At 59.1% G+C, this 19,762-nt stretch overlaps 3 protein-coding genes across 14 annotated transcripts; 1 reads left to right on the forward strand and 2 right to left on the reverse strand.

Moving 5' to 3' along the window:
* Positions 1-2,921: 2,921 nt before the first annotated feature.
* On the reverse strand, positions 2,922-7,022 carry RFNG (RFNG O-fucosylpeptide 3-beta-N-acetylglucosaminyltransferase). Its single transcript, XM_065909041.1, has 8 exons — positions 6,678-7,022; positions 6,091-6,139; positions 5,457-5,559; positions 5,194-5,347; positions 4,812-4,900; positions 4,538-4,703; positions 3,886-3,971; positions 2,922-3,812 (listed from the first exon to the last, which is right to left on the reverse strand). Exons 1-8 carry the CDS (start codon positions 6,963-6,965, stop codon positions 3,731-3,733), a joined length of 1,017 nt encoding a protein of 338 aa, XP_065765113.1. The 5' UTR covers positions 6,966-7,022; the 3' UTR covers positions 2,922-3,730.
* Positions 7,023-7,041: 19 nt separating this feature from the next.
* GPS1 (G protein pathway suppressor 1) lies at positions 7,042-12,306 on the forward strand. Of its 8 annotated transcripts, none has more exons than XM_065909032.1 (14): positions 7,042-7,137; positions 8,025-8,117; positions 8,679-8,860; positions 9,184-9,474; positions 9,596-9,731; positions 9,820-9,897; positions 10,075-10,135; positions 10,568-10,653; positions 10,865-10,959; positions 11,069-11,174; positions 11,257-11,337; positions 11,418-11,555; positions 11,626-11,760; positions 11,843-12,306. In XM_065909032.1, the coding sequence occupies exons 1-14, from the start codon at positions 7,105-7,107 to the stop codon at positions 11,915-11,917; spliced, it is 1,590 nt and encodes a 529-aa protein (XP_065765104.1). In that variant the 5' UTR covers positions 7,042-7,104; the 3' UTR covers positions 11,918-12,306. The 8 variants fall into 8 exon arrangements, with proteins under 8 accessions (XP_065765104.1, XP_065765105.1, XP_065765107.1 ...); XM_065909033.1 differs by having other exon boundaries at positions 10,078-10,135; XM_065909035.1 differs by having other exon boundaries at positions 7,043-7,137; positions 9,310-9,474; positions 10,078-10,135.
* Positions 12,307-12,526: 220 nt separating this feature from the next.
* DUS1L (dihydrouridine synthase 1 like) lies at positions 12,527-19,501 on the reverse strand. 5 transcript variants are annotated; one of them, XM_065910495.1, is made up of 14 exons: positions 19,125-19,492; positions 18,027-18,521; positions 17,288-17,396; positions 16,727-16,777; positions 16,217-16,329; positions 15,621-15,703; positions 15,316-15,419; positions 14,946-15,090; positions 14,602-14,698; positions 14,437-14,525; positions 13,850-13,995; positions 13,346-13,383; positions 13,012-13,087; positions 12,527-12,911 (listed from the first exon to the last, which is right to left on the reverse strand). In XM_065910495.1, exons 2-14 carry the CDS (start codon positions 18,288-18,290, stop codon positions 12,772-12,774), a joined length of 1,455 nt encoding a protein of 484 aa, XP_065766567.1. In that variant the 5' UTR covers positions 18,291-18,521; positions 19,125-19,492; the 3' UTR covers positions 12,527-12,771. The 5 variants fall into 5 exon arrangements, with proteins under 5 accessions (XP_065766567.1, XP_065766566.1, XP_065766563.1 ...); XM_065910494.1 differs by having other exon boundaries at positions 14,946-15,419; positions 18,027-18,273; positions 19,125-19,501; XM_065910491.1 differs by having other exon boundaries at positions 14,946-15,419; positions 19,125-19,500.
* Between the last annotated feature and the right edge of the window lie 261 nt (positions 19,502-19,762).

Consider the following 19,762-nt stretch of genomic DNA (forward strand, 5'->3'; position numbering starts at 1 on the left):
TCAAAAAACTTATAGAACTGTGCCTTGACATCTAACAGATGGTTCTCAGAGCTTTCTGAGATGCTTTTCCTGGCTTATAATCCTCCAATTTGACTCAAATAAAAATTTTCATTTCTTTCATAGATCAACGGATTAATTTTTCATCAACATCTCATAGTAGGTCTTGACATCAGGCTGTGTAAATCCTTCAACTTTGTTCTTTTTCAAATTTGCTTTTGAAAAAAAAATTATTTATTTGGCTGAGCTTGGTCTTAGTTGTGGCTCGTAGGGTCTTTGATCTTCTTTGCAGCATGCAGGATCTATTTCCCTGATCAGGGATGGAACCCCAGGCTCCCTGCCTTAGGAGTGCAGAGTCTTAGCCACTGGACCACTAGGGGAAGTCCCTTATGTAAAATTTAGATTCAACTGGTCAATTTTTTTGGTAATGTGTTTGTCTGATTTTGGTACCAGAGTAATGCTGGCCTCATGAAATGATCTGGGAACTGTTCTCATTTATTTTCTGGAAGATCCTAAGATTGATGATATTCCTCCCCCAAATGTTTGATAGAATTCACCAATGAAACCATCTGATCCTGGAGATTTTTTTATGGGAATATTTTTGTTAAATTCAAATTATGTAATAAATATAGGACTATTTCAATTTTTAATTTCATCTTGGCTTACATTTTAAATAACATTTTTATTGAGACATCACTCATATCAAAAAGTGTACAGTTTTGAAGTATATAATTCACTAGAGTTTTTTTGTTGTTGTTATTACATTCACAAAATTATGTAACTATCACCAAAATCTAATTCTAGAATGAAGTTAGTTCCCATTGAGTTTCTTGCTTTACTCTGCACTGCCCTCAGCTGTCTTCATCCTCTGGGTATCTCTGGGGTGGAGTCTCACCTTGTTCAACCTCAGCAGGGGACGCACACATCTGATGACTCAAAATTTTCACCACTGTTTGTCTGAGAATGACCAGGAAAGTAAGTATTGATTTGAGGGTTACAAATAAGTTTTATCATGTGGGTGAATTTGAAACATGGAGTATAATGAGGATTGACTCTTTTCAATGGAAGCTCAGGGCTTCCCTTGTGGCTCAGCTGGTAAAGAATCCACCTGCAAAAAAAAAAAAAAAAAAAAGAATCCACCTGCAATATAGGTAGACCTGGGTTCGATCCCGGGGTTGGGAAAATCCCCGGGAGGAGGGAACAGCTACCCACTCCAGTATTCTGGCCTGGAGAATTCATGGACCGTATAGTCCATGGGGTCACAAAGAGTTGGACATGACTGAGCGACTCAGTTCACTTCACTTCACTTCAAAGAAAGCTCATACTCATCAGCGGTTACATCCCATACACGCCGGCTCTCTCCAGCCTCAAGAGCAGGTTTATTTTGCAGATCATCATTCCTCTGGCATGCAGTGATGTGGAATGGACTGATGCTTAGTAAACAGTTGTCCAAAAATGTCAGATGGAGGGTCAATACACACAATTTAATTCTGAACCTTAATTACAAAAATTTTAACTCTTTTTGATTATACATAATATATGTCTATCATACAACATATTTTGGTATTTGTAAAATATCAAAAAGTAGGAACAGAAAACAAGTCAACCCTTAAGGAAATCAACCCTGAATATTCATTGGAAGAACTGATGCTGAAGCTGAAGTTCTAATACTTTGGCCACCTGATGCGAACAGCTGACTCATTGGAAAAGACGCTGATGCTGGGAAAGATTGAAGGCAAAAGGAGAAGCAGGTGGCAGAGGATGAAACAGATGCATCACCAACTTGATGGGTGTGAATCTGAGCACACTTTGGGAGATAGTGAAGGACAGGGGAACCTGGCATGCTGCAGTCCATGGGGTCACAAAGAGTTGGACACGACTGAGCAACTGAACAACAAAGGAAGAGGAAAAAAACATTTTTACCAATTTTGCAGTTTTTTTCAGGAGCAATCACATGTAAACATTTTTGTGTGTTTTCGAGGCTTTTTTCTCTCTGAACAATACATGGTCCACCCATTCTGGCAGACCATGCTGCAGCCTGGGGGTGCCCGCCAGTCCCACCACCCCTTGGAGGTGGTTCGGCGGCTTGGGGGTGACTGTTCCTCTGGACCCGGTAAGAGAGGAGTCTGTACCTTTGAGGTGGCTCTGGCCCAGAGATCTAGGCCTGAGGTGGCTCCAGCCAGAGGAGGGATATTTTGGTCCAACTGATGCTATCCTGGTTCTGTGCTCTGTGGGTGCCCAGTGGTCTGGGGGTCTCAGTGCGTGTCTAGGTCTTGAGGGCTGTTACATATTCCACATCTGGGAACACAATGGGGCGGGGGGTGGCTGCTGCACATGGACACTTCCTGGTGATCTGCCGTATACCCCTCTTCAAGGAACCTCGCTCAGCCTGACCATCAGTGCATGCTGACTCCAACCTGCTTACCGGGCGTCGCTGGCCTGCCCTATGCACATACACACACACCTGCCCATATGTACACAGCTATGTGCATTCATACCCACATACACACATTTACACAGCAATTCACAGATATATGGAAGCACATGTGTGGACACCCACAGACAGAGGCACATGAACTCAACGTATGGTTCTGTGCATGCTGGCGCACATACACACTCTAGTTCCACAGTATGCAAGTCTTAACAGGCAGTCTGCCTTCTGGAGCAAGGTCTGCCTTGACTGCATCATTCCCTGCAGGAACACCACCTCCACAACCCATATACTCTTCAGCTCACACTGAAGAGTCCAGTGGGCAGCTTTAGGCTCAGCTGGGCCAGCAAGGCTGTACGGAACACAGATCTGCCTGGGAGGGGGCTAGTCTCGGGACAGTGCCTTCATGGGAAGGAGCTGGATGCTGTGTGGCCCTTCCTGAAGCTGAGCTGCCAGGTGTCACTGGTTAATTAACACAATGACCAACAGAGAGTAACAATCAAGCCTTTATTCACTTGTTGCAATAGCAGCGCGAGAGACCAGAAGGCAGGTGCTGGCTCCCCTTGTTCTGTTTCCTCCTCCTGTGGAAAGGCACTGTCAAGGTCAATGTGGGTCGATTGGTGGGATGGGGACGTCTCACTGCAGAGGGGGCCCCAAACAAGAGGCTCCTGCTGTTTCATGGACTTTCAGCCCCCAGGAGGGGGGAAGGATGGAAAGTACTGAGCAAAGAGTCAGAGTGGAGGAAAAGTGTCTTCGAGGTCCCTCAGGAAGGACCTCTCGGCCAAGAGACCCCAAGAAGGTGGCCTCTGAATGGAGACAACCTGGCCAGGAGTAAGCTGCACCCAAGAGCACAGCTGTCCAGAGGGTCTGCACCCTTGTGTGCAGTTCCCCGTGGAGGCAGAGGCCCTGGCTGGGCTCCAGACCTGGTGTGGGAATGGTGGCATCCCAAGAGAACAGCAAGTAAGGCGTCCGACAGTCACCTCTAGGGGGCAGCATCTCACACCCGACCCTGGCAGAGAATCCTCTCTCCAGCAGGTGAGGAACAGGATGGAGCCCTGGGAGGCAGATGCCAGCCCCCTCCCAGGCCCCCAGCACTGTCCTCCTCTCCCACAGCGCCAGCTTACCCGGGCCCGCCCGGGGCTGTGGGGAGGCCTGCCGTTTAGCTGGAGCGCCTGTTGGGCGCCCGTCTCTCCCTGGATGAGGGCCCGGCTGTCGCCGCCTGGAGTAGCTAATTGAGCCCAGGAGGGGGCAGCACTGTTCGCCCACTTGCACCTGGGGCAGAGCCAGGCTTTTGGGTCAGGATCACCGAGGAGCGAGGTCGCTCTGCTTCTGCACAGGACACCAGTCCGTGTCCGGGTAGAGAAGGCAGTGGATGGACTTAAACCTGGGAGGAAAGCGGGGGTCAGGCTGCTGGAGGGGTGGGCTGGCCCCAGCACTCCTCCCCACCGCCCGCTCACCGCGTGGGATCCTGCTGCAGGTTGAAGCCCCCAGCCACATTCACCACATTATGAGGGTTCTCGGGTCCCCCGTAGCTCAAAGTGACCTGGGAGAGGAGAGGAAGCAGAGTCACTCTCAGGGCCGGCGCCTCCTACCTTGTTCTCCAGCAGAAACGCTGCTTAGCCTCCGGGATTCCAGTGTCCCCACTGCCCCGCCAGGAGTCAGCATTCTTAGGGCAAGCTCAGGAACACCACAGAAAGGTGATGGGGCCTGACGGGGGCTGAGAGGCACGGCGAGCACAGCAGACACGTGGGGGAGGCCGCTGGCACAAGTGTAGGGGCGAGAGGGCCTGGACTCCCTGCCTGGGCCAGGTCTATAACACTGGTCACGCCCAGACCACTGTCCCTAGCCCTGCTGCCCAGGGCCGCCCCCTGGGAAGGTACAGTAGCTGTTCTTTACAACAGGCCCTCATGTGAGCCTGGGGATCCCCCACGGCTGGGACTCTGGGTCCCAGCAGCCTGGATTCGGGGTCCATTTAACTTTGCTGCCATGCTGGGACCCATGGTTGTCTCGCCAGAATCCCTCCCTGAGCCCTTGCTCAGCTGGGGGGGCCACGGGGCAGGCCCCCATGCAGGGACGGCCATGGACGCGGCAGGGGCCCAGACGGCCTACCTGCTGGAGCAGGGTGTCGCGTGGCAGCTTCTGCAGGTTCTCCAGGTGGGAGTGGAACAGTGAGCTGTGCAGCAGGCGGGCGCCCAGCAGCCCCTCCACGATGTAGCCCACCGTGCAGTCGTCTGGCAGCCGTACCCGCTCGGCTGTGCTCATGAAGCCGCCCAGGCTGAGGAGCGGAAGGGGGGACAGGTCAGTGCCTCTCCAGCCTTGGGGAACCCCAACCCCCCACCCACAGCAGCCAGCACCTGCTTCCCTCCCGCCACGCCTCCGTCACCTGGCCCATGGGCTCATCTTGAGAGCAAGGCCTCTGCTCAGGCAGAACCCGGCCCCACCGGTAGCGAACCAGAACTTGACCGTGGTCACCTGAAAAGGAGGGAGCCACTAGTCAGGGTTAGTCACCCTAACTCTTCATTTGGACACTCTGAGGGTCATCCTTAAACTGTCCCTTAACTGCTCCCAGGCCCAGGGGCAGAAGCTTCCAAAGGGACAAGAGGACAAGGGCTTCTAAAACTCAGTTGCCTGTGGCTCCAGCCCCTCCTGACTTGTCCCAGTTACCAAAACACCGCCTCTGGGTGGACTGGGCATCAGCCCCAGCCCTTCCTTGCTGGGGTCTCCATACTCTCAGCTGCCCCTGCCCGTTTTGCCCCAGCACTCACGGTTCCACCTCCCTGGATCCTCTCAGTAGCCTCGATGGGGTGGTCCAGGCTGGGCCGCCCCAAATAGATGTCCTGGCTAGGTGAGAAGGTGGACAGCAGCTGCAGCAGGCCTTTGGGGTTCACATAATTGTCATCATCCACGTGGCAGAACCACCTGGGAATGTGTAGAAATCTGGAGCCAGGCTGGGCACAGAGGGTGGGAGCAGGGGAGCCCCTGACCCAAGTTGGGGACCAGCCTCCCTTGGCCCTGGGCCACCGCATACTTGCGTCCAGACTCGATAAACTTGTCATATTCCACTGACATCTTGCAGCACAGAGCCTGGCGGGTATGCACGGCGGAGCAGTTGGTGTTGATGACGTGGCCACCTGCCCATTGGAGAAATGGAAGCATGAGAGCCGGGGTGAGAACTGCTGCCAGCCCACCCCACTAAAGTTGGGCTAAATGCTGCTGGCTGGCCGGCACAAGGCCTATCCTGTTCAAGACCGTGAAGTCGGACCCAATGGTAGTCCTGTCTTGGCCTCACTCAGTTGACCCTGTTGCCGCCATCCGAGGTCCAGGCAGATGACAACTACTTGGAATCCCATGAAAGCAAACCCACTGGGAAACAGGACTGAGAGCCTGGACCATCCCCATCTGGGCAGGCCTGGAAGGCATGGTTCCCTGCTGGCCCTTCTTCAGGGGACGTGGCTCCAGCCAGAGGCCCTGGGAAGTCAGCCAGTGACCAGAGCATGGCTGGAAGGGTGGACCCTGGATGCCAGGCTCTGTTCTCTACCAGCTGTTATGACCCTAAGCAGGTGCCTTAACTCCTGGACCTGTGTACACAGCAGGGGGCTGCATGGCACTAGACCGAGACCCCTCAGACACGGCAGCCAGGTTGGGCTGGGGAGGGCACTCACCTCCCTGGAGCTGTAGTTCAGGGTCGTCCCCGTCGGTAAAGATAAACGTCTGCAGAGAGATGGCCTGTGAGGTTTCAAGGGGCAGCCCCCCACCCCAGGGACTCTGGGCCTGGCAGGGCCTTGGCCTGGTGAGCAAGGGGGAATGAAGCTGGACAGGCGAGCCTGGGCTTGGGGATCCAGAAGGGAGGGTGCTGAACCAGGGACAGCCTCCTCTACCCGCAGCATCCCCAGGCCTGCTAGGGCCAGGCTTGCGCTCGCTGGAGGCGTTCCTGGGGTCTCAGCCCAGAAGCTGGGAGAACCCACTCAAGACTAGAGCCTGAGAAGGGGCAGGAGAGGGTGGGCACTGGGGGTCCTGGGTCCCTGCATTCTCAGGCCTGGGGCCTGACAGCCATGCTGGGGACACATCTGTGGGTAGGGGGTCTTGGGGTGGATCCTGGGTGGGGTCCAGGGCAGGATGCAAGTTTGAGGATGAAGGAGCGGGGATCTCAGGGCGTGCGAGTTTGCCAGAGGCGGAGGCTGGGGTGGGGGTGGTGGTGTCCCGAGTCAGCAGGGGTTCCGGAGTCGGCGGGGTCCCCGGACGGACCCACCAGCTGTCGGGCCCGGGAGATCCAAGTGCGTAGCAGTAGCCCCAGGCGCGGCCCGTGGTTTTTTCGGGTGGTCTTGACCGCGATGAAGACGTCGTCCGGCCGCAGGCGGGGGGCGGTGGCGGGCCGGGCAGGGGGCGCGCGCGGGCCGGAGCCGGGGGCCAAGGTCCGGGTCGGGGCTGGCGCGGGCGCAGGCGCGCGGGGCAGCGGCAACGGCAAAAGCAGCAGCGCACCCAGGGCCGCGGCCAGCGCGAGGCAGGCCCGGCAAAGCGCCCCCCGCGCGCGGCTCATGCGGCCGCGGGACCCGCGGGCACCGCCCGGCCAGGCGCGCCGCGGCCCCTTTAAGGGCCGCCCCGCCCACGCTGCGACCCGGAAGTCACGGCCGCGCTGCCCCGGAAGTGGACGGTGCGCCGCGGCGGGGTGGGCGAAGATGCCGCTGCCGGTTCAGGTGTTTAACTTGCAGGTAACGAGCCGCGGCCGGCGGCCCCTCCGCGCCCCCGCCGCCGGGCCGGAGCGGGGCCGGCCGTGCGCGCCCCTCGCGCGGCGTCCTTCTCGCGCCCGGGCTCCGGCCGCAGCGTCCCGCCCGTCGGCCCCGGCAGGCCCGGCGCGCTAACGCTCTCTCTCCTTCAGCAGCCAGCCAGCTCTGTGTCAGGGTCGGGGGGTGCAGAGAGTCAGGACAGAATGCGGGGTGGCCCGGCCCCCCGTGAGGCCGCGTCGTCAGTGGCAGATGTGCACTGCACCCCTCCCAGCGGTAGGTCAGAGCTCTTCCTGCCAGGCACGGCCGGGGACTTCAGCCTGAGCGCCAGCCTGTCGGCCTGTACGCTGCTTTATGAGGTACCTTCCAGGACAGGGGCCGGGACCAGCCCGCCCGCCCGCCCGCCGGGCCGCGCAGGGCGCCCAGGTGCCCCACTCCCGTCTCCCGGCCGCGACTGCGGCTGGGTTCAGCCGCGGGACTCGCCCGGCGCTGCGGCTTCGGCTGTTCGGCCGCGCCGGGGTGGAGGCCGCCCGTGTCTTCCCCGTGGCTTGGAGGAGGCTGCTGTCAGAATGGTGGCTGGGAGCGCGTAGCGACCCTTGGGGTCCCTGGGTAGTGGTCCTCCGGCGTCTGGTTCCCGCCCCAGAGATGGGCCATCATGGTCCGGTCGAGCGTTCAGCTCTTGAGCCAACAGTCTGGCCAGAAGCCCCATCCCTGGTGTGGCGGCGCTGGACTTGGTGGGCAGTGGGTAGGGTCTTGGGACAGGATCCCGCCCGCCTGGGAGATGGCGGACAGAGCTGAGCTGGGCACAGTGAGGGCCTCTCGCCCTCTCTGGGCTTCTCCTCCTCAAGGTGCCAAGATGACTGCCCGTGTTGCAGGGGGCCGTGGAGCCCATGCAGATTGACGTGGACCCCCAGGAGGACCCGCAGAATGCCCCTGATGTCAACTACGTGGTGGAGAACCCGACCCTGGTATGGAGTCTGACAGGCTCTCCTCCGGGGTGGGTCAAGGGGCTGGTTGGAGTGTCAGTCCTGCTAGGAAGTCCAGGCTAGGCTAGGCTCCCTGACCACATCTTTTTCTAACTCAGAAACGTTTAGACTTTCTTTGTTGTTGTTCGGTTGCTCAGTCATGTCTGACTCTGCCACCAAATGGACTACAATATCTAGTTGCCCATTTTTAATGGGTTGCTGGCCTCCTCCAGACCCTGCAACTGCTTTTCCCTGACATGGAGAAGCACCTTGTGCCTGGCCCCCTGAAGGTCAAGTCTCACTGCCTGGACAGGTCTTCCTTGCGGCCCACCTTGGGAAGCCCTGCCTCATTGCTCAGCCTGGTGACTGGCTGCCCACATGGCTCTGACCATTCACCCCCAGGGCAGAGCTTTACTCCGGGCTCCTGCACTGGCCCATCCTGAGTGGTCTTTCCTCAGACCCCAGACAGTGGTTGATTTGGTGCCCACGTGTCCCGGCTCCTGACCCACTGGTGGGGGCTTGGGGTCCAGGGTCCCAGCTTGCACAATCTACCTCCGCCCCCAGGATCTTGAGCAGTATGCGGCCAGCTATAGCGGCCTGATGCGTATCGAGCGACTGCAGTTCATTGCTGACCACTGCCCCCCGCTGCGAGTGGAGGCCCTGAAGATGGCCCTGTCCTTTGTGCAGAGGACTTTCAATGTGGACATGTACGAGGAGATCCACCGCAAGCTCTCAGAGGCTGCCAGGTGAGGCCAGGGCTCAGCAAGGTGGGGCAGGGACAGGGTGTAGTGTGTGGCCAGCCCAGGCAGAGGCCTTTCTTGTGCTCCTGCAGCATTTGGCTCCAGAACACAGTAATCTGGCTTTCTTGTTGAAAAGCCAGGAGGGGGTGGGGAATGGCTCAGTGGGCGAGATTCTCACTCTCCCTGCTGAGCATTCAGGCTCTTTCCACACCTGCATGCGTGTGTGTGTGCGTGTGCAGTTCTGACACTGGGCAGAGCCTGTGGAGATGGCAACTTCTGGCTTCTCGGCATAGCTGTGTGACTTATTTCTTGCTGGGCTTTCCCGCCAGGCTGCGGGCTCCTGCTGTCACAGCTGCCCCTGTGCCACCTGGGCGCTCTCCCGATGGGGGTGAGGGCCGCTGGGAGGCACCCGCCCCCCCTGCACGTGGGCCCCTGATGGCCAGGTCCTCCCTCAGGGAGCTGCAGAATGCGCCTGATGCCATCCCTGAGAGTGGCGTGGAGCCCCCACCCTTGGACACAGCTTGGGTGGAGGCCACGAGAAAGAAGGCCTTGCTGAAGCTGGAGAAGTTGGACACAGATCTGAAGAACTACAAGGGCAATTCTATCAAGGAGAGCATCAGGTATGCCCAGGGGGCTGAGGGGTGGGCTTCATCAAGAGAGCTTCAGGTGTGCCCTTGGAGTCGAGGGTTGGACAGCCAGTCCTATGGCCCAACCAGTGACCACTTGTGCCCGGACCCACAGGCGTGGACATGATGACCTGGGTGACCACTATCTGGACTGTGGGGATCTCAGCAACGCCCTCAAGTGTTACTCCCGGGCCCGGGACTATTGCACCAGCGCCAAGCACGTCATTAACATGTGCCTCAACGTCATCAAGGTGGGCCCAGGGTGGGTGGCCACGGGGCAGCAATGCCAGTGGACCAGGAGGGGGCGCCCAGGCTGAGTGCATCCCACCTGCCTGCCAGGTCAGCGTCTACTTGCAGAATTGGTCTCATGTGCTGAGCTACGTCAGCAAGGCAGAGTCTACCCCGGAAATCGCTGAGGTAAAAAGATAGCTCTCCGCCCCTCAAACCCTGATCCAGGAGCCCTGACCACTACTGACCCTGGTGGGCCCTGTCTTCCTGGAGTCTGCGACTGCTCCTCTCAGGCTGGAGCCGGGTGCCTGGGAGTTGAGGGTATGGAGGGCATGCGTCGCTCACTTGTGCCACCTTCTCCTGCAGCAGCGTGGGGAGCGTGACACCCAGACTCAGGCTATCCTCACCAAGCTCAAATGTGCGGCAGGTGAGGACCCGGGGGCATGGGGGCAGGAGGGCACCCCAACTGACCCCAGCCCAGGAAACGCACAAGCCCCAAACCTGTGCTGCATGCACCAGACACTTGCCTGACTCATGTCCCTCTCAGGGAGGTCAGGAGGTAGGAACCCGTGGTTGGGGGTAGAGGCATTGCCTTCTGATAGCTGCCGTCCTGGCTGGTTACCCCCACTTCCATCCCCATCCCCACCTTCACTCCATTCCCACCCTGTCAGCTGAACAGCTCAGGTGCCCTTTGCAGTAGTAACAGCAGCTGCTCGGCCTCCTTGGGTGCCTGGCTTTCCCAGAAAGCTGCTGATGCTGGCCGATGAGGTTACCTCTCCCTTGCCAGCATTTCTGTCCCAGATGCGCCTGTTGACAGGCAGCTTCCTCTGGGCTTCATCCTCCCCCCTGCCGCCCCCAGGCCTGGCTGAGTTGGCAGCACGCAAGTACAAGCAGGCAGCCAAGTGCTTTCTGCTGGCTTCCTTCGACCACTGCGACTTCCCTGAGGTGAGGGACGTGAGGTCTCTGGGGAGGAGACCTCACTGGGCCTTGGGAAGTAGGCTGAGGGCTCAAGAGTTGGGCTCTTTGTTGGGGGCTCATCCTCATGAGGTCCTAGGCATTCTGAGGGGGCGATGGGTGAGATAGGGTGGGCCTGGCCCAGACTTCTGTGCTGCCTGCCGTTGACCCCTGGTCTCTGATCACCTCCCTTGCTTCTCAGCTGCTCTCCCCCAGCAACGTGGCCGTGTACGGCGGCCTGTGCGCCTTGGCCACCTTTGACCGGCAGGAGCTGCAGCGCAATGTCATCTCTAGCAGGTGGGTGGAGGGTCGGGTGCTGGGCCCTGCAGCTCTGCTCCTGTGCCCCTGGCCTCCTCCAGGGCAGGTGGGTAGGCAGGGCCAGCTCTGAGGAATCTGGCATCTGCAGCTCGTTCAAGTTGTTCTTGGAGCTGGAGCCACAGGTTCGGGACATCATCTTCAAATTCTACGAGTCCAAGTATGCCTCATGCCTGAAAATGCTGGATGAGATGAAGGTGAGGGGCCTGGCCTGGCTGGAAGGGTGGGCAAGTTCAGAAGGCCTGGGGCAAGCTGTCCCTGACTGGCTGTCCTCGCCAGGACAACTTGCTGCTAGACATGTACCTGGCTCCCCACGTCAGGACCCTGTACACACAGATTCGCAACCGGGCCCTCATTCAGGTAAGCATTCTGGTGGAGGCTGAGGCTGAGGCAGGGCGCTATGAAGGCGTCTGAGTAACTCAGTTCCCTCTGCTCTGCAGTATTTCAGCCCCTACGTGTCAGCTGACATGCGCAAGATGGCCACAGCCTTCAATACCACAGTGGCGGCGCTGGAGGATGAGCTGACGCAGCTCATCCTGGAGGGGCTCATCAACGCCCGCATCGATTCCCACAGCAAGGTGGCCGGACTCAGGGCCGTGGGGTGCGGGAGAGGGACCTTGGGCCCCACTGAAGCTTGCACCTCCACAGATCCTGTATGCCCGGGACGTAGATCAACGCAGCACCACCTTTGAGAAGTCTCTGCTGATGGGCAAGGAGTTCCAGCGCCGTGCCAAAGCCATGATCCTGAGGGCGGCCGTTCTGCGCAACCAGATCCACGTCAAGGTGTGGGCAGGGACAGCCCTGGGACTGGAGGGATGGGACGGGTACACACACCTTCCTGGTCTGAGCCTTGGTTCCACTGCAGTCCCCTCCCCGGGAAGGGAGCCAAGGGGAGCTGACACCGGCCAACAGCCAGTCCCGGATGAGCACCAACATGTAAGAGCAACCTCCACCTCCAGGATGGTCTGCGTACCCCCACCCTGCCCACCCCCCACCCTCGGACTCCTGGGCCTCTCATCTGCTCCCGCGGCACCCCCCGAGGTGTTGCCTGTGGCCCACCTGCAGGGGTCTGGCTGCTGACTGACGCTAGTCCTTGGTGCCCCCGCCTGGGCTGCCACGTGCCCAGATTCTTGTGCCCCCTCCCTCTCGCTGCACCTTGTGTGGGGGGCCTGGGGAGGAGGCGGGCTTTCCTTGAAGGAGAAGCCCACAGGGCTCACCCACATGTCACCTGGGGCCCCCACTGGGAGCACTGCCTCCCAGCCTCCATGCTGATGCATCGTTTGAGGTTGCAGCGTTGTTGAATCTTAGTCCATTAAAGGGCAGCCTGAGAACAGCCCCTGGTACCACTCCTTCCTGTCTCCACGGGGCCCCCTTCCTCACACTCCACTTGGCTTTGCGGGGTGGAGGCCAGCACGTGGCCCTCCCTTAGGCAGGTCTCCATGGCTAAGATGAAGGCAGGAGGTGCCTTGCCCACTTCCCCTGTTCTAAGGTCAGCCCCCATTGGCCCCAGTAACACTCAGGTTATCAAAAAGCCTGGGAACATCCCATCTTTGAAATGGTTTATTGTTCATTTTGAACACACGCGGGCTGTGAGGAAGGCAGGTCCAGCCTGGGAGCCTGCTCCTCAGTACAGCATCTCCGGGCCCCCAACATGGGCCGAAGGGAAGACCAGCTTGTCCTTCCGTGTGAAGTAGCAGGAGGTTCCCTGAGTAAAGGCATTTTCTTAAGTGGGACATCAGTTGAGGCTTCAGCAGCAGGCCTGGGGGGTAGCACATGGGGCAGTAGCTGCCCATTTTAGGCCAGGGCACCGCCCACAACCTCAGGGAAGCCACCTGGTTCTCCAGGCCCGGCCTGCTGTGGTTCCTGCAGCTGAGGCTGGGCACCCTTCCAGGCCAGAGACCTCTCCAATTTGGTTTTAAAAAGCAGTCCGTGACCTGGTAGAGGGGCAGGAGGAGGGAAATGGGGCTCAGGAGGCTGAGGCTCCACTGCCCACTGGGGAACGGGGTGGTGCTGATGGCGGCAGGCGCTCCTCACCTGGGCAGTCGGCAGTCTCCTTGAAAGCTCGCTTCTTGCAGCAGCCCCGGCATAGGTTAAACACACACCTATTGCCCTGGACACAGAAAAGCTTGTGAGCCAGGGGCTAATACCCCTTCCTCAGTCACCCTGTAGCCTGAGTGAGTGTCCAGGAGCATGGAAGAGCTGTCCTGAGGCCAGGCGGAGCTACTTTACAGGAAAGAAGCCCCCCTACCATGGGCGGTGACCCGGCTGCCACCAGCACAGATAGAAAAAGGACTGCCCGTGCAGGTCCCCACCACTTCTGGGGCTGAGCTCTGCCCTAGGTGTTAACAGCCAGGACGGATGGACTCACCTTTGGGTTTCCACACTGATCACACTTTGCGTATTTTGCTGAGAAAAGAGCAAAAGGAGGTGCTGTTGGAACTAGGCGAGGCCACCCACCACTGCCACCTTTTCATGGAGCCTTTGGTAGGTGTCCCTGCTCTCTTGGGGTGGGTAGAGGACACAGCATACATGGTCCTACTGGGAAACCTCATCCCACTCACCCAAGACCCATGGGTTCCATGGCCCATGTTGTACGCCTCCCACTCGAAGGTCCTTCCTGGGCACGGCAGCCCCTAGCCCTACTCCTGCCTCTCTAGCTGCCCTAGGGCAACAGCTGAGGGACAGTGGAAGGCAGGATGGCTGGCTGGCTGTGGCCTCAGGGAACCCGCCAGTCTCCTTGGGCATGTGGAAGGGCAGCAGGGCCCTTCCTGCTGGACTGCCCACAGCTTAGGAAGCAGCAGAGCCACGTGACCCTGGGGGACCCGTTAGGGGCTGGCCTTTTCCCCAAACTCCAGTGGTGGGAGCCACTTACGCTTCAGCAAAGGGTCAAAGGTCTTGTGGGGGTTCCTCAGCTTCTTCTTCTGCTTGTTCTTGGATAAGACATCTGTGGTGCCCTCCTCCTCCTCCAGGGCCCGCTTGCTGCGGGCACCCCCATTCTCCTTGCTCTCCTCCTTGGGCCTGAAAGCGGGGATGGTGGGCAGAGCTGAGGGACACCCATGAGAGGCAGCCCACCAGCCACAGTCCCTAGATGAGGACGTATGTGCAACTCTGCTGAGACCGCAGCAGCCGGCACGGAGACTGGGACACCAGTGTCTGAACCCTGGGTAGGGCTGTGGCTACAGATGACAGCCCAGCCTCACTTGAGAAAGTCCAGAGGAAGCTAGAGAGGGTCTAGCTGATCCCAGGACAAATCCTCTCATGGTCAGAGGACCTTAGAGAAGCATCATATGGAAAAAGCAATTTAAATAAAACAGCACAGGCTGATAAGGAAGGAGGCCCCTAGTCACCAAGGGATGGAGCTGAGCGTCCAGCACGTCCACCAAGGCTGGGCAGCAGGCAGAAAAGCCCTCCTCTGTGTAACACCTCCCACCCAGGTCAGCCCATGTGCAGGAGGCTCACCCTGGCCGGAAGTAGGGCTGGCAGATCCAGTGGAAGAAAGGCAAGCCTCCTGAAGGCTTCTCTCCCTCCTTCTGCCTGGATATATCCTCCTGGAAAAGCCCAAAGGGCCCTCAGTAAGAGGCCCAAGACCAAGTCTCTCCCACCACATGGTGGCCCAGCATCTACCTGACACCGCAGTTTTAGCTCCTGGCTCACTGCAGCAATGCCCTCCAGGGTCTTCACCTTGGCGAGCTCCTCTCGAAGCTGCTGATGCACCTGCAGCCTAATACAGATGCTCTATCAGAGAGCCGGCTCAGCCCCCACCTCCCAACTGCTGACCCTGAGCCTTGGGCACAGAGGGGCACAATCCCTCCTCCTCCCCCACCTCACCACATCACTGCGGTCCTCCCAGACCTGACTTGGTGGCAGGTGGTGATTTTGTGAATGTCTGTGGAGAGCTTATCTTAAAAACCCCAAAGGCCCCAGGCAAGGCTCAGATCAGACAGCATCTGCCACGGGGGTTGACTCACGTGTGGTGCCACAGCTTAAAGAGATGGGCCCGGACGTAGGAGAGGGGGCAGGGGTGCTGCCGCACAATGTCCAGGTACTCCTCGGCCAGCTCCCACACGGCAGGGCTGCGGCCCTCGAACAGGGCAGGGTTGTGCAGGTTTCCCTCTGCAGGGGAAGGTGATGCAAGGCTCAGGGCCCCTGTGCCTGGCCATCCCCAGGGCAAGGCTGGCCACTGGCCTGAGAGTGCTGGCCAGTCGGGCAGATGGGGCCTTCGGTGATGACTGCGTGAAGCCTGAGGCTCTTCAGCTGGGCCAGTGGTGCCACGATGTGGACGGACCCCTCCAGCACCTGACAGTGGTGGCCTAGTTGCAGGCGAGGGCACAGCCTCACCTGCACTCATGACCCCTTGCACCCCCGTGTCCTGGATGCAGCGCTCCACGTCCCGCAGGCACTGGATGTTCCCGTTGGCGAACACAGGTATGGCCACCGCCTTCCTGTCAGGGAACAGGATGAGCACACGCTCAGAAGGATGCTGTTTCCCCCAACCCTGGGGGCAGTACCAGGCCCCCAAACTCCCATCTTCCCACTGAGCTGCTCACCCTCAGGCCCTGCACCCTCATCTCGTGCCCAAAGGGCTGAGGGTCTTGCCCTGGGGCTGGGCCGTCTCCCGCTCTGGGTTCACCGTGTCCACTCACCGCACGGCCTTGATGTGCTCCCAGGACGCGGTGCCTGACAGGGGCCCCTTCTGCTCCTTGGTGCGCCCGTGGACAGTCAGCAACTAGGACACAGGAGCACCTGCTGCAGCTCCGCTTTCAGCTGCAGCCCCCAACACTCCAGGGGACCCTCTGCCCTTGGCTTCTTGGGCGTCAGCTTCCCTCACTCCTCTGGGCCACACCTGAGCCAGCTGACACCCTGGGAGTGCTGCCTAGGACTCCCATGTCAGAGCTGTTCCTCTATGCCACCCAGGATGTGGAAGTGAGAGCCCAAATGCTTTCAAGGGCCAGTCCTCTTTGCAGTGGCAGCAGGAGTGCTGCCAAGGCCAAAGGTGTGAGGGAGGAGCAAGCACCAGCCTGACTCCAGGACTGGTAGGGGTGGGTGGGGAGAAGGTGATTCAGGCTCAGCACCACCCCTAGGCAATACTGGCCTCCTGGACGCAAGCATGGGACTTCCCTGCCTGCATCAGGCCTCACCTAAAGGTCGCCGATTCCTGCCCATCCCAGGGGCAAGCCCTCAAGGAGCGTTTCTGGAAGTGCGGAAGCAGTATGGAGCCCTGGAAGCCCATGGTCCTCACCTGGCAGCCAGCCTTTTCCAGCATCTGGGCATATCTCACGGTCTTGTCAATCTCTGGGAAGACGCGGATCTTGCATGTGACAGGAACAGAAAGCTTTTCGTGGGCTAGCAGAACTGGGGAAGGGCAGAGTCGGCTCCTGAGAGAACTGTGCTGCCAGCTTCAAGTAGGCTGTGGGGACCCATGGCTAAGCCCCCCAAAGGAACACAGGCTCCAGAGACGTCCCGCATTGGTAACAGGGAGCTGTGAGTTGTGCCTCCAACCACACTGGAAGAGGTGGTCCAGGCAAGGATGCCTCCCTCCAGTACCGTCTATTTGGTTCGAAGGAGGGCAACAGGTATGGGACAGGCGACTTCATAGCTGCCCTCCACAGCAGGAAGGGGGAGGGCACACCAAGGCCAGGAGGACTCTGCCAGCTACTGTCCTCTCCTGAGTCCTGCTAGGCTGTCTCGGGCTTGCCACCCAACCACAATGTGGCCCCAAGTCCCCAAGGGCAGCACACAGCCAACTCACTCATTCTCTGGAGCAGGTCCCACTCCTCCTGCAGGAAGGCGCCATAGTGACCTGCAAAGAACAAGCACAGCCTCTGCACCCTCCCCCTGCATCCACACTGGCCTCGACCTGCCTGGCCACGTTCTTTTAGTTCAGTGGCCTGAACTCAAGGGTGCTGAGCTGAGTGCGCACCCCACGTGATCTCTGACCAACCAGGAACTCCTCAGGCCAGTGAGGGAGAAAGGCTGAGATGCCAGGGCAGTGGCCACTGGTGCCCGAGGCAGCACAAGGGTGGAGGAGGGACTCTTCAGCAAAAGGCATTTATCCAGAGGGAGCCCCACAACTTCCTGAGCATGGAGGAAGTAACAAGCCCCTGACGGCCAGGTGAACCTTGTCCCCTATCCCCAGTGACCAAGAAGGGCCGCCCTGCAGAGGGAGGAACAAAGAAAGGGCCCACATCAGAAAGCTGCCAGAGGAAGGCCCTCAGCCAGCTCACCCACACATCTGGCATCTCTGCACTCCAAGCCTTGCCCTAGCCAAAAGCCAGTACTCAACGCAGAACCCCAGAACAGGAACTCTTACCTCGTTTGGCAATCATCTGTGGGCAGCCCAAATTCAGGTCGATGGCATCACAGTAGTCCTGAGCCAAAAGAGCCGCCTGGACAAACACCTCTGGGTCATTGGCACAAAACTGGAAGAGACATGACAGTTGCCACAAGCCCCAGCCAGGCCCTGGCACTGGGGCTGCCCAGGGGTTCATAGGTGACCCAGTGGGGGTACACCCCGGATGACTGCAGGATGGTATCCTATCTTAGATGTTTACAATATGACCAAGCTAGAGACGTCCCTGGTGGTCCAGTGGTTAAGACGCCATGCTTTCACTGCGTGGGACACGAGTTCAAATCTCTGGTTGGGGAACTAAGATCCCACATGCCACACAGTGTGGCCAAAAAAAAAAGCAACATGACCAAGCTAGGATGCACCCCCATGCCATCAGCAGAGCAAGTTACAGATTCACACAATCCTCCCAGATGTAGCAGAAAGCCAGTATCACTGATTTTGCCAAGAGCAGAGCTGTTCTGTCTGTCTGATAAAGAGGGGGCACCTAGGGTGATGTCAAGGGCAGGGAGGGAGGGGCTGCAAATCTTCCACAGCACCCAAGCCATCCATTTGCCAAAAGTCTGAGGCAGCTACTGGGAAGAGATCAACCTCTGTAAGAACTGGCCTGCCCTTGCCCCTCTGATCTCGGAAAGCCGGGAAGCCTTTTCTGGAAAGGCCCAGGAAAAGGTTCTTGGCCAGCGTTGAAGGCTGGGCTGCTAACCTGTACAATGAGAGGCCGGTCCTCGGGGCACACATCGCAGTACAGGTTCTCCTTGCGGTAGTTGGCATCACGGACAAAAACCTGGGCATGCAGCATGGGTGTGTAGCACAGCTGGGCCCCGTGTCGGCGACTCAGCAGCCTCCAGGCCAGCTCGCTCTGGTCCACCATGGGGGCCACCACGTGGCGGGCCCCCCCCAGGGTACGGCTCCAGAACTCAAAGCCTTCCAGCTTTGGCATTGCCTCCACACTGAAGGGCAAGACCATGGGCTCAGCCGCAGCCAGTGGAGCACAGATGCAGGAGGTGACCCCCCTCAAGGCTGTTCTAGCGCTGCCTGACGGTCACAAACGCGGGTGCTAAGGGTGTCGGCTGATGCAGGCCAGGAGCTGACGCCTCATTGCTGTCGCCTTCCAGTGGAGACCATGGGCAGGTTACTCAAACTTTCTGAGCTTTAACCTCTCACTTCTTAGCAGGATTAAGATGTCTGCCTGGCAGGACTGGCATGAAGAGTAAATGGAACAGTGATTGATAGTGCTTTGCCTGTCAGGGGAGGCCATCACAAAAGGCAGCTACAACCCACAAGACCTGGAGATCCCCACCAAGGCAGGACCACCCTGTGGTGACGCTGCCCTCCGGGCCCACCAAGCAGCCCATGGCAGTCACTCAGACACTGTGCCCTCCTCTGGGTGTCAAATGTATAAAAGCACTAAGAGTACGTTCCCTCTGGCTTCTCTTACCCACGCCTGGCCAACCTTATCAGAGCCATCGATCCCTACAGTTACTTAACAGGTGGTAGGTAGCCTGGGAATTACAACTGAAACCTCAAAGGATCAGATCGTAACGAGCGAGGGACTGTCAGAGAACATCCACCTCCTGTACTACTTTGGGAATTATTAAGCAGGGTCATCGGCTTAACAACTGCCTAAGCGCCCAGCTGTGGGTTTATTTTCGGGAACTGTGAAGCGACATGTAAAAATCAATATGATGCCCATAGAGGCCTGGACACGAGGCGCCGAGCGCAGGGCCCTCCACCTCCACCCAAAGGAAGAGCCCCGGGGCCCCAGAGAACCGCGGGTCAAACCTGAAGGGAACCTACCTACCTGGGCGGAGCCGAGCCACCTGGGCGCCCGAGCCGGGTCGAAGCTCCTCTCTGCGCAGCTGGGCCCTTCGGGGCCGGGGGGGGATAGCCAGGGTCCCGCCAGGGTCCCCACCGGGAGCTCCGGGGATGCGGCTAGGGTACCTCGGAGTGGGGCTCCTGGGCTCGCGCCACGGCTTAAGACCGCCACGCTGGGGCCGCCACCGGGCCACCGCCGGGCCCAGGGCTCCGCGCTGGGGCCGCTGGGAGGTGCTCCGTCAGGCCGTTCCGGGCGGCCTGCGGTGCTGCGAGAAACGCATTCCCGGGAAACCGCGCCCGGCTGCTGAAGGGCCCGCAGCGCGGCGGAGGGGCCGTGTGCGGAGTGGGGGTCGTAGGCTAGAAGTCGACTCCGCCCGGCGCGGTGGGGCAGCTTCGCAGCGGTAGGGCCGGACAGGGGCCGCTGGGGCTCTCCCCTTGCTTGAGGGGGCTGGTTATCGCCCGGGTGCCACCGTACCCGAACTCCCGCCCTCCCCAGCAGAGGCTCGGGGCTAAAGTCCTCGCCTCCGCCCCCACGCGGAATCTCATAAAAGTCTTCGAAGGACCAAAAATCTGTTTTATTTCGAAAAGCAAACACCGCGTGGAATTCCTGGCCCGCGGGCCCCA

The sequence above is a fragment of the Muntiacus reevesi genome, chromosome 18 (assembly GCF_963930625.1).
Source record: "Muntiacus reevesi chromosome 18, mMunRee1.1, whole genome shotgun sequence".
NCBI classification, from domain to species: domain Eukaryota; kingdom Metazoa; phylum Chordata; class Mammalia; order Artiodactyla; family Cervidae; genus Muntiacus; species Muntiacus reevesi.